At 42.6% G+C, this 16399-nt stretch overlaps 2 protein-coding genes across 2 annotated transcripts in view; one reads left to right on the top strand and one right to left on the bottom strand.

The window, feature by feature from the left end:
• Window positions 1-1216: 1216 nt before the first annotated feature.
• Window positions 1217-11637, bottom strand: LOC139379305 (origin recognition complex subunit 5-like). The gene is made up of 14 exons (XM_071122108.1): window positions 11534-11637; window positions 11127-11303; window positions 10182-10460; window positions 9917-9991; window positions 9343-9454; window positions 5464-5594; window positions 4865-4913; window positions 4589-4679; window positions 4333-4388; window positions 3882-3994; window positions 3503-3550; window positions 3302-3412; window positions 2038-2150; window positions 1217-1675 (listed from the first exon to the last, which is right to left on the bottom strand). The coding sequence occupies exons 2-14, from the start codon at window positions 11238-11240 to the stop codon at window positions 1630-1632; spliced, it is 1338 nt and encodes a 445-aa protein (XP_070978209.1). The 5' UTR covers window positions 11241-11303; window positions 11534-11637; the 3' UTR covers window positions 1217-1629.
• Window positions 11638-14639: 3002 nt separating this feature from the next.
• The window catches only part of LOC139378517 (LHFPL tetraspan subfamily member 3 protein-like), a 37686-nt gene continuing 35926 nt past the window's right edge, over window positions 14640-16399 (top strand). Inside the window, exon 1 of the mRNA XM_071120757.1 lies at window positions 14640-15557. Coding sequence (XP_070976858.1) covers window positions 15128-15557 — 430 coding nt within the window. The 5' untranslated portion in view covers window positions 14640-15127. The remainder of the gene's footprint in view (window positions 15558-16399) is intronic.

The raw sequence follows: 16399 nt of genomic DNA, 5'->3' as shown, positions 1-16399 counted from the left end.
GGGGAACGGCCCTAGCCCTCACATCTAACAGGTCCCAGACGTGGACAATGGGATTGAGATCCGGGCTCTTTGCTGGCCATGGCAGAACAATGACATTTCTGTCTTTCAGGAAATCACGCAGAGAACGAGCAGTATGGCGGTGGCATTGTCATGATGGAGGGTCATGTCAGGATAAGCCTGCAGGAAGGGTACCACATGAGGGAGGAAGATGTCTTCCCTGTAACACACAGCGTTGAGATTGCCTGCAATGACATGCTCAGTCCGATTATGCTGTGATACACCGCCTCAGACCATGACGGACCCTCCACCTCGATCCCGCTCCAGAGTACAGGCCTCAGTATAACTAACCCTCACTCGACGAGAAACGCGAATCCGACCACCACCCCCGGTGAGACAAAACCGCTACACGTCGAATATCACTTTTTGCCAATCCTGTCTGGTCCAGCGACGGTGGGTTTGTGCCCATAGGCGACGTTGTTACCGGTGATGTCTGGTGAGGACCTGCCTTACAAACAGGCCTACAAGCCCTCAGTCCAGCCTCTCTCAGCCTATTGCAGACAGTCTGAGCACTGATGGAGTGATTGTGCGTTCCTGGTGTAACTCAAGCAGTTGTTGTTGCCATCCTGTACCTGTCCCGCAGGTGTGATGTTTGAATGTACTGATCCAGTGCAGGTGTTGTTACACATGGTATGCCACTCAGAAGACGATCAGCTGTCTGTCCTGTAGCGCTGTCTTAGGCGTCTCACAGTACGGACATTGCAATTTATTGCCTTGGCCACATCTGCAGTCCTCATGCCTCCTTGCAGCATGCCTAAGGCACGTTCACGCAGATGAGCAGGGGCCCTGGGCATCTTTCTTTTGGTGTTTTTTCAGAGTCAGTAGAAAGGCCTCTTTAGTGTCCTAAGTTTTCATAACTGTGACCTTAATTGCCTACCGTCTGTAAGATGTTAGTGTCTTAAGACCGAGCAAGCATGGGAAACAGTGTTTAAACCCTTTACAATGAAGATCTGTGAAGTTATTTGGATTTTTACAAATTATCTTTGAAAGACAGGGTCCTGAAAAAGGGACTTTTTTTGTTGCTGAGTTTATTATATTCCCTCCATTTTTGTACCTTAAGAAGTCTTTGATGAATCTTTCATTCTACCAGGTTCTTATTGTGCGTAGCTGTAGATGTCAGACTATGGAGAGAACAGAATCCTGTCACAATTATGAAACCTTTGTTAACAGGGACATTTTATTTTGAAGTACTGAAAAATAATATTAAAGTCCACCAAAACCCAAAGATATCCAAGGGCTCCTGTGAATCCAGAAAATTATGAATGTTCTCTATTGTTTGTTCACCACAATCAAACAGGTGTAGCTAGGGAATCAATAGGCGCATTCACAATACAGTACAGTCACAATGCTGCAGATGCTGGTGTCTGACAGTGGTTCCAGTCAGTCACCAGGGGGCAATAAAGCATAGGCTTAATGACTCCATAGTCCTCTGGTCCTGCACAGTGCACACACAGTGAGGAGTCCAGACAAGAGAAGCATCTCCCACCTTTCTGCTCATGTTTGTCCAATGTTCACCAGTACATTCCATTCCATCAGAGTCCAGATGAATTCCTCTCCCTTAAACCACCACGGCTAGAGGAAGTCATACAGGTACTTTACCATGTCAAAGCTCACAGTCCTGGAAATTAAGAGCAGTGGGTCACGAAAGTCAGCATCTGATATTCTAAAAATAGAAATGTCTAACAGTAAAACAGATCTGTGGCGAATACACTAAAGCAGGGCTCTCCGACCCTGTTACTGGAGAGCTTACCCTCCTGTAGGTTCCCTCCAACTCTGTTCCTGGAGAACTACCCTCCTGTAGGTTCCCTCCAACCCTGTTCCTGGAGAGCTACCCTCCAGTAGGTTCCCCCCAACCGGTTGGTTGATGAACCGAAAGAGATCAGTTACAACTGGGGTTGGAGCGAACACCTAATGGAGGGTATGTCTCCAGGAACACGGTTGGAGAGCCCTGCACTAAAGACAACAGTAACATATACACACCTGGAGATGGTGAGGATGAAGTCCAGAGAGACAGCACATTTGTATTTAGGCGCATCCAGCTGGTCATCGTGGCCCACCTGATTCAACAGCTGAAGGGTCACCAGGGAGGAGATCTGTGTGGGGGGGGGGGCTTGTCATCAACCATGTTTCATTTGGCGTTGTTCCAGGAGTTCCACTAAACAACATCGCTACATCATTTTCCATGATCCCAGTTCAGAGTCAGAGCTGATTGAGGACCTTTTCACTGAAGAATGAGTTTGTTTTATACTGAACAAAAATATAAAATGCAACATGTAAAGTGTTGGTCCCATGTTTCATGAGCTGAAATAAAATATCCTAGAAATGTTCAAGAAATCTTTCCAGCCAAGGACCTCCATATCCAGCTTCTTCACCTGCAGGAATGTGGGGGGGGGGGGGGGGGGGGGACACTGAGGAGTAATATATATATATGTAATATATGTAATATATATATAATATATATATATAATATATATATATAAGGGCTATATTATATAATATATATATATAATATATATATATATTATATATATATATATATATATAATATATATATATGTAATATATATATATGTAATATATATATAATATATATATATATATAATATATATATATATATATATATATATATATATATATATATATATATATATATATATATATATATATAATATATAATATATATATAATATATATATAATAAGGGCTTTATTATTTATATATATATATATATATATATATAATATATAATATATATAATATATATAATATATATCTCTATATATATATAATATATATATAATATATTATATAATATATATATATATATAATATATATAATATATATAATATATTATATAATATATATATATATATATAAATAATAAAGCCCTTTTGTGGGGAAAACTCGGCTCCCTATGCCCTCCCAGGACCACCCATAGCTGCTCCCCTTCCTAGTCATGCGAGATCCATAGATAAGGGCCTAATGAATATATTATATCAACTGTAACTCCGCAAAATCTTTGAAAGTTGCATTTATATTTTTGTTCAGTATATATGATTGCGTTTTACTTTTCATGTATTGACTTGTATATTCATGTGTATAGTGATGTGTAGGTTTGATACAGGGCTCATCTGTAAGAGACCTTGATCTCAGCATAACTCCCTGTCAAAATAAAGGTTAAATAAAACAATTGAAATGATCCCTTGGATGGCACTGCAGAAAGCCTGAGTGTCTCAGCTGACCTGACAGAAAACACTGGCGGTGGGGGCCACTCTGCTGTCCACCACACTGTAGAAGATGGCCAGGAGACGGTCCAGAGGGAACGGCTTGGGCCCCAGCAGGTGATTACTGGTCTGAATGGGAGGGAGGTGAATTCACTAGGTAGAACATCTCATTGACTAAACCTAAAGAATAGTACAACAGCTTTAGCTAAAGACAATCACCTTTTCATGTTTCTTCAAAAAGTTGGTCTTTTTTATTTTGCCATGGTGCTGTTGGGTAAGGGAGAGAGAGAATCATGTAAATCACCAACTAAAACACACACAAGGGGGGGAGGGGGATTATGCAAACAATTACATTGATATAAACTACAATCCATCTGCAATGTTAAAGCTGATCTACCCCCCACACACACAAAAAAAAGAGAAAAGGAAAAAAAGAAATATGAGTAGGAAAAGTAGCAGGTAAATAGAGTTGGTGAATAGCAGGTGGCATTGATGTTTAACAACTGACTCCTATTCCAATGATGACTTGACAGTCATGTGTCTAGCTTTTGTGATGGTGAGGTGAATGAGGTTCAGGTGCTGAGGAGAGAACAGGTACCTTGAGGAAGAAGCGTTTGTCAGTGCGAGCAGGGTTGTAGGAGGCTAGGTATGCAGCTATCAGCAGGAACTTGGAGTAGTAAGGCAACTCCACATGGGCATGAGCAGACAGACCTGAGAAAGGCAGAGGAAGCTCTCAATGTCATTACCTGGGAAACATGTACAACATCTACAGACGGCTTGTGGATAGGAGATGAGAGAAACATCTGCTGTTGTTTCCACTGTCTGGGTATCTAGTACCAATGAGTCTGGAGTGGACCCTCCATTCAGGGATAAACATAGGGGTAGTTTAGAGGGTCCACTCTCCTGAACTCCCTCTCAGGCTGGGGACAAGCAGCAACACAAACAAGGGGATAGCTGGGGTCTGGGAAATAACTAGGTTATTTCCACCGGTCTTGTTCTCAGTGCATGCGTGCATATGTATCTGTGTGTCCACACTTCTCCTTGCCTACCTCTCACGACTCCTGCCTCCTTCTCCTCCATCTGCAGCTGTTGCTCCCACTGCACACTGAGCAGAACAGAGACATGACAAAGTCAGGGGACACACCACTATTACAGAGCCAGCAGCACTGAGCCGCTGTTGTGCAATAAAAGCCGGCAAACGGAATTAAGGCTGCCTGTCGTCAGTCCATGAGAGAAGGTCGGTCACGGAAGCTAAATCAATGGGAGTCGATCATCTTTGGCTGAGGCAGATGTACACAGACAGACCTGGACACCTCTCGCAGGTACACCGTCTGCATGGCCTTCTTCAGGTGAGGCTCGATGTTCCTCCACAGCTTGTGAGTGTCACTCTCTTTCACTGAGGGCAGAGAAAATAAAGGTTGGAATTTAAACATTGATAATCTGAGAGACAAGCTAGAGAGAGGATGACATGAAAGGAATCCATCATCAAATTAAAGTACAGATAGAGAGACTAAGGGGAGACAGCAAAGTAATTGAAATATTGATGTAGTTATTACTGTTCTAGAAATATGAATATATTACCTTTGCCTTGCTCCAAAGGTTCAACGAATTTAGAGAAATGGAGGGCAGCCTGTTTGAAAGGAGAATTAAAAATATGAAAGGACAACAAGTACAGACTATGACAATGTAAACAACATGTCTGCGTTGGATCATTATTACAATTCTGCATATCAAAGAAAACCCCAATCCTTAGAAGTAGTAACTCAAGTGGACTAAATCAAATAGTGATGGATAGCCTGGAAACAAACTCATACTGAATCCTCAAAGGGTAGCATGGAGAGTGTGTCCGTACATATTCAGAGCAAACTGTTGCCTAAATCTGAAATGAACACCTTGCACCAACCTATTGACATTTCTTTAAGCCCCCAGAATACATCTTAAAGGACTGGATAAGGGTGTATGCCATACATTCTCTTCAAACTTACATGGGGGCATCAAGATACATCTAGAGAGAGGTGCAAGAGCTAGTTCTTTGTCAGAGTGTGTCATGACAGCGTGTTAACAGCTATGTGAGAGTTGAGAGTTACTTTGAATGTGTCTGTGTCCTTACTGAGTGTGGTCTGAATGTGTGAGCATGTGTCTGTGAGAGTTCAGTGTTACTATGAGTATGCATAACTGACCAGGTGTCTGAGCTCTCGGAGGTCCCTGCAGACAGAGTAGAAGACTCCCAGTAGGATGTTGATGAAGGCAGAGTAGAGCTCTGGGGAGTAGGATGGGTGGCTGTCCTCAGACAGGATCTGCTGCAGCTCCCCTGCACAGGAACAACACACTCAGTCAACGCCTGCCTTAAATGAAGTCACACACAAAGACTCTCTCACACGACTATAGTCATTTTATGTACAGGAACTCAGACATTCTTTCAAACATTGATTAAAGCCTAAGTGTTCATTTTCTCGATGTTCTCTCACGTATGCCTTTGTTTGTTGTGTTCTGTCAAAATCAAATCAAACTTTGTCACATGCGCCTAATACAAGTGTAGACCTTACTGTGAAATGCTTACTTACAAGCCCTTAACCAACAGTACAGTTCAAGAAGAGTTAAGAAAATATTTACCAAATAAACTAAAGTAAAAAATAAAATCAATAAATACTTTTTATTAACACAATAACGAGGCTATATACAGAGGGTACCCGTAACGAGTCAGTGTGCAGAGGTACAGACCAGTTGAAGTAATTTGTACATGTAGGTAGGGGTGAAGTGACAATGCATAGATAATAAACAGTGAGTAGCAGCAGTGTAGAAAACAAATGGAGGGGTGTCAATGTAATTGTCCGGTGGCCATTTGATTAATTGTTCAGCAGTCTTATGGCTTGGGGTAGAAGCTTTTAAGGAGCCTTTTGGTCCAAGACTTGGCGCTCCGGTACCGCTTGCCGTGTGGTAGCAGAGAGAACAGTCTATGGGGGACTGGAGTCTGACAATTTGATGGGCCTTTCTTCGACATCGCCTAGTATATAGGTCCTGGATGGCAGGAGGCTTGGCCCCGGTGATGTACTGGGCCATACGCACTACCCTATGTAGTGCCTTACAGTCAGATGCCGAGCAGTTGCCATACCAGGCGGTGATACAACCGGTCAGGATGCTCTCAATGGTGCAGATGTAGAACTTTTTGAGGATCTGGGGACCCATGTCAAATCTTTTCAGTCTCCTGAGAGGGAAAAGGTTTTGTCGTGCCCTCTTCACGACTGTCTTGGTGTGTATGGACCGTGATAGTTTGTTGGTGATGTGGACACCAAGGAACTTGAAACTCTCGACCTGCTCCACTACAGCCCTGTTGATGTTAATGGGGGCCTGTTCGGCCCACATTTTCCTGTAGTCCACGATCAGCTCCTTTGTCTTGCTCACTGCCAGTTCTCTGACCTCCTCCCTATAGGATATCTCATTGTTGTCAGTGATCAGGCCTACCACTGTTGTGTAGTCTGCAAAATTAATGATAGTGTTGGAGTCGTGTTTGGCCACGCAGTCGTGGGTGAACAGGGAGTACAGAAGGGACTAAGGACACACCCGAGGGGCCCCAGTGTTGAGGATCAGCGTGGCAGACGTGAAGTTTCCTACCCTTACCACCTGCGGTCGGCCCGTCAGGAAGTCCAGGATCCAGTTGAAAGGGAGGTGTTCAGTCCCAGTGTCCTTAGCTTAGTGATGAGCTTCATGGGCACTATGGTGTTGAACGCTGAGCTGTACTCAATGAACAGCATTCTCACATAGGTGTTCCTTTTGTCCAGCTGGGAAAGGGCAGTCTGGAGTGCGATTGAGATTGCGTCATCTGTGGATCTGTTAGGGCGGTATGCAAATTAGAGTGGGTCCTAGGGTATCCGGGAGGATGCTGTTGATGTGAGCCATGACCAGCCTATCAAAGCACTTCATGGCTACCGACATGAGTGCTATGGGGCGGTAATCATTTAGGCAGGTTACCTTCGCTTCCTTGGGCACAGGGACTATGGTGGTCTGCTTGAAACATGTAGGTATTACAGATTCAGCCAAGGAGAGGTTAACAATGTCAGTGAAGACACTTGCCAGTTGGTCTGCGCATGCTCGGAGTACACGTCCTGGTAATCCACCTGGCCCCGGGTCTTTTTGAATGTTGACCTGTTTAAAGCTCTTGCTTACATCGGCGACCGAGTGCGTTGTCACACAGTCATCCAGAACAGCTGGTGCTCTTGTGCATGCTTCAGTTTTGCTTGCCTCAAAGCGAGCATAAAAGGCATTTAGCTCGTCTGGTAGGCTCGTGTCACTGGGCAGCTTGCGTCTGGGTTTCCCTTTGTCGTCTGTAATAGTTTTCAAGCCCTGCCACATCCAACGAGCGTCAGAGCCAGTGTAGTAGGATTCAATCTTAATCCTGTATTGACGCTTAACCTGCTTGATGGTTAGTCTGAGGGCATAGAGGGATTTATTATAAACGCCCGGATTATTGTCCCGCTCCTTGAAAGCAGCAGCTCTAGCCTTTAGCTCGATGCGGATGTTGCCTGTAATCCATGGTTACTGGTTGGGATATGTACGTTCGGTCCCTGTGGAGACGACGTTGTCGATGCACTTATTGATGAAGCCGATGACTGAGGTGGTATACTCCTCAATGCCAATGGATGAATCCCAGAACATATTCCAGTCTGTGCTAGCAAAACAGTCCTGTAGCGTAGCATCCTCGTCATCTGACCACTTCCGTATTGAGCGAGTCACTGGTACTTCCTGCTTTAGGTTTAGCTTGTAAGCAGGAATCAGGAGGATAGAATTATGGTCAGATTTGCCAAATGGAGGGCAGGGAGAGCTTTGTATGCATCTCTGTGTGTAGAGTAAAGGTGGTCTAGAACCCCCCCCCCCCCCTGGTTGCACATGTGACATGCTGGTAAAAATGTGGTAAAACTGACTTAAGTTTGCCTGCATTAAAGTCCCCGGCCACTAGGAACTCTCCTTCTAGATGAGCATTTTCTTGTTTGCTTATGGCCTTATAGAGTTGGTTGAGTGCGGTCTTAGTGCCAGCATCGGTCTGTGGTGGTAAACAGACGTCTACAAATAATATAGATGAGAACTCTTGGTAGATAGTGTGGTCTATAGAGTACTTTATGATAAGCTATCTCAGGCGAACAATACCTTGAGACTTCTTTAATTAATATTAAGCACCAGCTGTTATTGACAAACAGACACACAACCCCACCCCTCGTCTTCCCAGGCGTAGCATCTCGGTTCTGCCAGTGCATGGAAAATCCTGCCAGTTCTATGTTATCCGTGTCGTCATTCAGCCACGACTCGGTGAAGCATAAGATATTATAGTTCTTAATGTCCTGTTGGTAGGACAATCATAAATCGTAGGTCATCAATTTTATTTTCCAATGATTGCATGTTAGCAAGTAGAACGGAAGGCAGTGGGAGTTAACTCACTCGCCTACGGATTCTCAGAAGGCAGCCAGATCTGTGTCCTCTTTTCCTCAGTATTTTCTTCACACAAATGACGGGGATTTGGGCATGTTCCCGGGAGAGCAGTATATCCTTCGGACTCGTTAAAGGAAAAAGCTTCTTCCAGTTCGTGGTTAGTAATCGCTGTTCTGATGTCTAGAAGTTATTTTCAGTCATAAGAGACGGTAGCAGCAACTTTATGTACAAAATAAGTTGAAAATAAGTTACAAATAATGCAAAGAAAAACTAACAAAATAGCACAATTGGTCAGGAGCATGTAAAACGTCAGCCATCCTCTTCGGGGCCATCTTAGTCACAGTCATTTCTCAAGTGTTGGTGCAAAACCACATGTACAAAGAGTTCTCACTAATCACATGAGGTTGGTGGCACCTTAATTGGGGAGAACAGGCTCGTGGTAATAACTGGAGTGGAATCAGTGGCATGGAATCAAATACATCACACACATGTTTTCCAGGTGTTTGATGCCATTCCATTTGCGCCTTTGCGGACATTATTATGAGCCGTCCTCCCCTCAGCAGCCTCCACTGCCACTCATCCATCTGTACCTAATTCAATGCTAAAGGCCATAGATGCTTATCTGTTGACAGCTGTACCTTTACTGTAGTCAGGGAAGTGGAGCAGTAGTGGTTCAAAACAGCCAGTGTTGGGTCGGAACTTATCCCACACGATCTCACTGAGCAGGATCACCGTCACATTGTCCTCGACCTGCCAGGGAAACAGTGTCCGTTACGTAGAGGTACAGGATCAGATCACATTTGTTATTCACAAAGAATACAACTATGTTTGTGTTCAACATTTAGTAGTCAACTACACCTTTACAGTACCACTACAATATCAATGCAAGGGGACGAGTTTTTAAAACACTTCTACCAAGATAAAGACAGGCGGCATTCAGCTTTAAAAACTAAACGAAAACTAAACTAAACATTCTGGTCGTCTATCTGCACTTTTGAGGTTCAGAATTAATATGCAAAGAATGATTATCAAGAATGATTGTCATTCTTCCTCATCTCTGCCTTTCAAAGCACTTATTCGAGTGCCTCCTTGAAACATTCAATTCAAGGTCATCAATCAAAAAGGGACCCTTCTGCGCTAGTTCACCATCCATCACTCAGTCTGTCTGCAACTTAATCAAGTAGAATGCTCAACAGGTGACATGACTCTTACCAGTTCCTGAAGGCGCAAGAAGGCAGGGAGGAGATTGGCTTCCATATCTCTAAGGAGCTCAGCCCGGTCCAGCACCTACCCAGATACACACAGCAGAGGTCACTGTAACTGTTTCATCATACATTATAAACCACAAATTATGCTTTATAACAATTCACGTGATACTTCATCAGAAAGAGAACCTGCAATGTAACTGAGGATGCAATTTTAAAAAGAAGTGGATTATCAAGTATGAATATCACAGGTGAGGATGATTTTTACTCACAATGTATCGTGTCTGCTTGGCCGAGGCCTGGACACACAGTTGTTTGTAGACTCGTACGAAGTCTGACAGGGAGGGACTGCGGGACAGTAGGGAGGCAGAGTCGGAGCCAAAGAGGGAGAGGAGAACCTGCTCAAACAGCAGTCCTACAGAGACACATTCCACACAGCTCACTGTGGCATAGGGAAGCTCCAGTTCCTTCAGCAAGGTGTGTATCACATGGCTTTTTCCTGTGGCACGATGACCATAAATGAAAATGGAAGGGTAGCTGCATTGCTCTGGCTGTAGGCACAAAATGTATACCATGTATTAAAGTGTCAATACAATGATTCACATATTTGGGCTAGAATTTTTTTTGAACGTATTATGTAATTGTGGTGGTGGGTGCTGTTTAAGATGAAGGAGGACAATCATTTTTTATTTTATTATCATAGCCTTATTTCTATTACAGCATATTGGATGACTGTCATTCATATTCCATTTACCCAGTTCAATGTAACATTGATTTAGGCTACTACATGATACTTTAATTTTCAACAGAATCATCTAAATGAATACACCCCTGATCACACGTAAACCCAGTTCACTTTCATAGCAACCACGTTGTATTCCTTCTCACATATACTGCAAAAAAAACGTTCCAAGCCAAACCCGCTACACACAGCCTACAACTTTGTTACCATATGAGCGTCATTGTCAACATAGCTAATTGAATTAACACGTTAATAAACCCGCTACAATCATGCAGTACAGTGTTAAGCAGTTTAGCAGTTAAACCGACAGGCCTTGATGGCAATACATTTGTAAAACCAAAAGCTTAACTTGACTTGGAAGAGTTCCAGTGTTAGATAGTCATAGCCAGCTAACTATCTGTTGTTTTATTTAACCTTTATTAAACTGTTTACCGTAATGCGCTTGATGTTACAATGTTTCAAATCAGACACAGACCTCTCCCATCAATGCCAGCAGCATGCTCGCCTGGACATCTCTGCAAGGCAACCTCTCCATCACGCGCTGCAACTTTTCATCCTCATACCCTAGGTGCTGAAGTTGTGCTGCCATAGTTTAGGCTACTTTTAGACACACACCAAACCGTAAAGTGTATGACTTACAAAGTAGTTTGGCCTATAACAGAAATAAAGAGACAGTTACAGAACAAGGTAACGTTAACTCTTTTCAAACTAGCAGTGCATTGTGCAAATTGTCTGTCCTTGCTTCCCTTCCTCTGCAGCAGTGCTAACTAAGCTAGCTAACTCAACTGACAACAACAGTGTAGCTCTCGTGGAAACTCACGGGTAATGTTAAGTTGTTGAAAGATCATATTTTGTTACTGCAAGCATACTGAATAATGTTACCTGGTTGGAGTTCATGCAGTGAAATGACCCATATCCAACATCCCTGTAAACATGTCAAGAGTTTCCCGCGTCTCCAAATTCACGTCACAATTGCCTGTCTCTTTGCAAGCCAATCACCGCCAGGTTAAAGCAGTTGACTCTGGGAGTTGTAGTTGTCTATTTGCAACGTAATGCCACTATCACCAAATGCCGTCACCCCTATTTGCAATGTTTTGTATGTATGAAATCGAGTGATTTAATTGAGGTCATTTTGTTTCATTGCAAAAATTTTCAAACACCGGCTTCTCGGGCATTAGCACTTAAACTACCAGTTTACTGAATACCATTGGTGTTTAATATGAGAGTTTTAGCATTAAATATCTTTTATATTGTTTACACACTTATTTGACTGCTTTGTTGTAATGTTTTGACGCCAAACTGGTTGAAGTTGTGAAATAAGTCAACACTTGGAAGAGTTAATTGAAAATAAATGCCACTCATCAGCCTAATTAGGCTTTTTGTTTTTGAACATATGGTCTATCCACTAGAAGCCCCACAATATGGACCATATAAAAAAATTAATACTATATATGAATTCATTTTTTAAATTGTTATTCAAGTATAGGCCTACATTTCCAGTTACCATAGATTTCCACAGATTACCTGTTGCCATAGATTACCGAAGATGTAGGTAACGTTGGTCAATTACCCGTAGTTTTGCAACCCTGTAGATCTGTATCGGCGGCTTGATGGAAGCTGGTAGGCTACTCCTGGCTAAGTGAGGTCAGTGGCTATCATTACCCCCGCCTGCGCCACTCTCTCAAAAGAACAGAGCTTCCATACTAACCAAACTACCGATGATTTTACTTGACAGCCCTACTCTTTTGTGTAGTTGGTTTTTGTTTGAGATGGTTAATTAATTGTACCATGGTACCTGCAGGATTGGAAACAGAACGTGAGAACACTCTGAATTAAGGATGAGTAGAATATGGTTATGTTTTATTTTATTTTTATTGACCTGATATTTCTCCTCATTAAACACTTTTTGGTAGATCGCTATGTAGACAATCAACATCAGTCTACCCTACTCAAATTATATTTATTTCAATGAAGGTCTTATCTAAATGTTTATGCTGAAACAATGTATTTATTATACAGTGAATGCTTCAACCCCAAAACAACATCAGAACCCTTACTTATGATATAGCGTTTACAGCGGGACACTACAGGCTAGTTAGTAGATGACGTGGGACAACATTGTCTCATTAGAAATGCATTAATATCCCACTTCACCTGGCACTTATTGTGAAATCATCTATCCGACTTTGTAGAGGCTTAGGCCTATATACTGTCTACAACACGCTCAGTTTTCACCATGTTGTGACAAAAACCTTATACTAGACTCACCCCATGCCCTATGAATATTGATTTGGGAAGATTCCAAGCTCTTGGTAAAAATCGAACTAAAATGAGTCTGCACACCTTTTAATTGATCCTGGAACACCTCTATTATTCCCCAAATGCTGTCCCTTTTCATGAATTCGTTAAAAAAAAAGCATAAATGTTTCTATTCTCTCTTTCTTACATGTCATGGTCCTTTCTTTCTATCCTTCCCGTTACCCTTGTTATTTCCCTCTAATTCCTTCCACCATCATCCTATGCTGTTTTATGTGATACATAGCCTCTAGAATTTATTTTGAGATGTTATGAACAACTACAGCAACATATTTATATGTATTTTTAGAATATCGAATGAATTAAATTACATTTAAATTGATTAAAGGTTTCATTTGAGCATTTTTGTAGCTGGAAAAAAAGGTCCATATGCCACTATTCAAACACCATTCGTTGGAATTGGGACAGTACTATACATTTGCTTTTCGAGAAATACATGTTAACATGGTTATTATATATATTTTTTTAAACTGACAATAACTTCCTTTTAATACCAAAAGTTAGATTGCTGAATTATAATTGACAGAATGACAGACATCATTCTAGCGCAAGGTTTCATAGTTTTCATGATTTTCAACGGGTCACCCATCTAAGAAACCTGAACACACACTTTGCTCAGAGTCTGTGTGGATGGGCTCCTTGTCTTCTTTTACAGCTATGAAGTTTGTAATTTCTTTGTTTTGTTTTTTTCACATTGAGAATGATTCAATTTGTCTTACACCATTCATAAACTCATAGGTATGCTACTGTAAATATAAAGTTATTTTCTCAGCTGCACAATAATTGTAACCACAAGCCTTCTAAATAATGAACATAAAATGCTTTCATGCCTGTGTACACGTAGTTTGTTTTTCTTGTTAGGCCTATAGGCTACCTCGCCGTGCCGTGGGGAGAAATATGCCACATGCAGTTTTGAGAAGGCTAATCCTGAAGAAGAACAGACTGCACTGAGAGAAGGTACTGGCAGAGCAGTCAAAGCCACTTCAGAATCATCAAATGATCAACAAGAAGAACATCAAGTCAACCTAACCACTGAGCACTGTGCATACTGTTGCCCGCTGCATAGCACACACAGTTGGAGACTTGGAGTAGGCTATCAAACAGATGATGCATTTATAGTGATTACCCAGCCATTGCAGTCATGATTACGTTTAGCCAATTAGCCTATATCACGACTTCGTGATAAAATGCCATGTCGCAGGACTGAGTTTTATAGCCTGCCCTTGATGTTGATGTGCACTTGTTCACTGTGCGCTAAACACCAGAGCGTCTTGATGTGCGACAGAAACTATCCTATTTCGGTGGACACAGATCAACACCGAGAGTGAGAGAGCTGAAACTTCAATATTCTACCTCGAAGGTCAGAGCCAATCTAGACTAAATCAAATAGGAGTGTTGCTTTTTAGATGTAACGATTTTATTTCAGATGTCTACCATACCATCATTGCACTGGGGCATGAGACAGTGGGATTAGGGGATAGGCTGTATTGCGCATGGTGCTTTATCAGAGGGGCTTTGATAGGCCTATCTGTTGTGACAGTCGGACTGCGCCTGCCTGGAATACAGGTGTTCTTTGGTCAAATATGGACGCAGAGCACATCATGCACAGTGAGCAGATTGTCAACACTCGCGACTTCATCATCTCAGTTAAATGCACCTCCGACACCTCGGGAAAATCGGCATTCGGTGGAAGATGAGGTTGTAGCCTTGACCACTACGGCAGTGGCCACGTCTGTGAATAGGGATCTCAGCTGCTCTCGGTGGATTGTAGCATTTTTCATTGATTATTCATCTCTGTGCGCCCTCAATCGAATGCGGTTCTGACCGTAGGATGCTTGTTTAGCCTACTATGGCCGTTTCGAATTAACACCAGGTGATTATTACATGCTGTTATCTCAGTGATCATTCAGAAGATTCCTCCCCAGTATTATTCGTAATATCTCTCGGATACCCAGCCTACCATTCAATAAAGATAAGGAAAACGGTGGCGGACCCAAGCACAGTGCAAGCTGCAAGGCTTTAGTAGGCTGAACACTCGCCCAGAGGGGAGCAGTTTAGTCCGGGATATCATGTCACATTGACGCGGCCGGGATGTGCTTTGTGCCTGATTAAAGCTCTGTGTGTAGACAGTTCGTAAATATAAAAACCTTTAGAGACTGAATGATGGTGCCTGGGGCTCCAACAACCATGCTTCCCGCTTCCGAGGCTGCCAAAATCTACCAGACCAACTATGTGAGGAACTCCCGCGCTATCGGGGTTCTGTGGGCCATCTTCACCATCCTCTTCGCTATAGTCAACGTGGTGTGCTTTATCCAGCCCTACTGGATCGGAGACGGGATGGACACGCCGCAGGCCGGTTACTTCGGCCTCTTCCACTATTGCATCGGAAACGGGCTGTCCCGGGACCTGACGTGCCAGGGTAGCTTCATGGAGTTCAGCACGATCCCTTCCGGCGCCTTCAAAGCCGCGTCCGTCTTCATCGGGATGTCCATGGCGCTGGTCATCGGATGCATCGGCTGCTTCACACTCTTCTTCTTCTGCAGCACAGGCACGGTCTACAAGATCTGCGGCTGGATACAGCTGGCTGCGGGTAAGTTCCCCCGTCTGCATATTGATTCCTTGAAGGGTGAAGGAGTTCAGAACTTCAGCAGTTCTACAACCAGAGAGAGATCTCTGTATTCCAGCTGTTCAATCAGCCAGGAAGGGGAAATAAACAATGTGTTAAAGCTAGAATCCTTAGTTTCTACATCCATTCTTGGACTTGTAAATTATAGGCTGCCAATTGATTCTTGATGAATATAACTGATACATGCCTCATGAGTTTAGTTCAACTGTTGTGCCCCATCAGAACCCTAAATATAAACTTGTTTTACTCCAATGTTGATAAACAACGTAAATGTAAACAAACACTGTATATCCTAAAAACATGGTTAAAACTATGCTTTCGATATTATTGGTGGTTAGTCCTTGCATCTATAGCTCTGTCTGTGCATTTTAGAGTGGTTACATTTCTCCAGCCCAATCCCTTAGATATTTTGGCAAAACGGGCGGGGATGCTCTTTACTATTGTTTAAATTACGGATTCTAGCTTTAAGTGTGGTTGATAGTGTTATACTTGACGTCAGTTTTAGAAGACGTGCATGATCAATGTCGAGGGGTTAAGTAGGTGGGTTAAGCAAATATATTTCTATAAAATGAGCAAAAGCTCCTTGCAGATGACAGCCATGTTTGTTTATCTGTCTTAAATCACCATACACTGTCACACTATCTTTAACACATCTATTAATGGAGCAAAGACAACTACACAAAATACAGCCAGACACGCGAACGACACCGGCCAAGTTGCATGTAAAAAACCTTGCAAAAATAAATGTACACACGCACGTGTCAAGCGCAAACTTGGTTCTATTTCAGATGCTGCAAATCCCCTCC

Source organism: Oncorhynchus clarkii, chromosome 21, assembly GCF_045791955.1.
Source record: "Oncorhynchus clarkii lewisi isolate Uvic-CL-2024 chromosome 21, UVic_Ocla_1.0, whole genome shotgun sequence".
In the NCBI taxonomy this organism is placed as follows: domain Eukaryota; kingdom Metazoa; phylum Chordata; class Actinopteri; order Salmoniformes; family Salmonidae; genus Oncorhynchus; species Oncorhynchus clarkii.
This window is presented reverse-complemented; position numbering and strand designations above follow the sequence as displayed.

Excerpts from the sequence above, each read along its gene's own strand:
- LOC139379305 (XM_071122108.1), bottom strand. The coding sequence starts at position 11,240 with ATGGCAGCACAACTTCAGCACCTAGGGTATGAGGATGAAAAGTTGCAG. Across the intron at positions 5,595-9,342 it reads CTTCCCTGACTACAGTAAAG|GGGAGCTGCAGCAGATCCTG; the intron begins GTACAGCTGTCA and ends GTTCCTGTGCAG. Across the intron at positions 3,995-4,332 it reads GGAGGCAGGAGTCGTGAGAG|GTCTGTCTGCTCATGCCCAT; the intron begins GTAGGCAAGGAG and ends TGCCTTTCTCAG.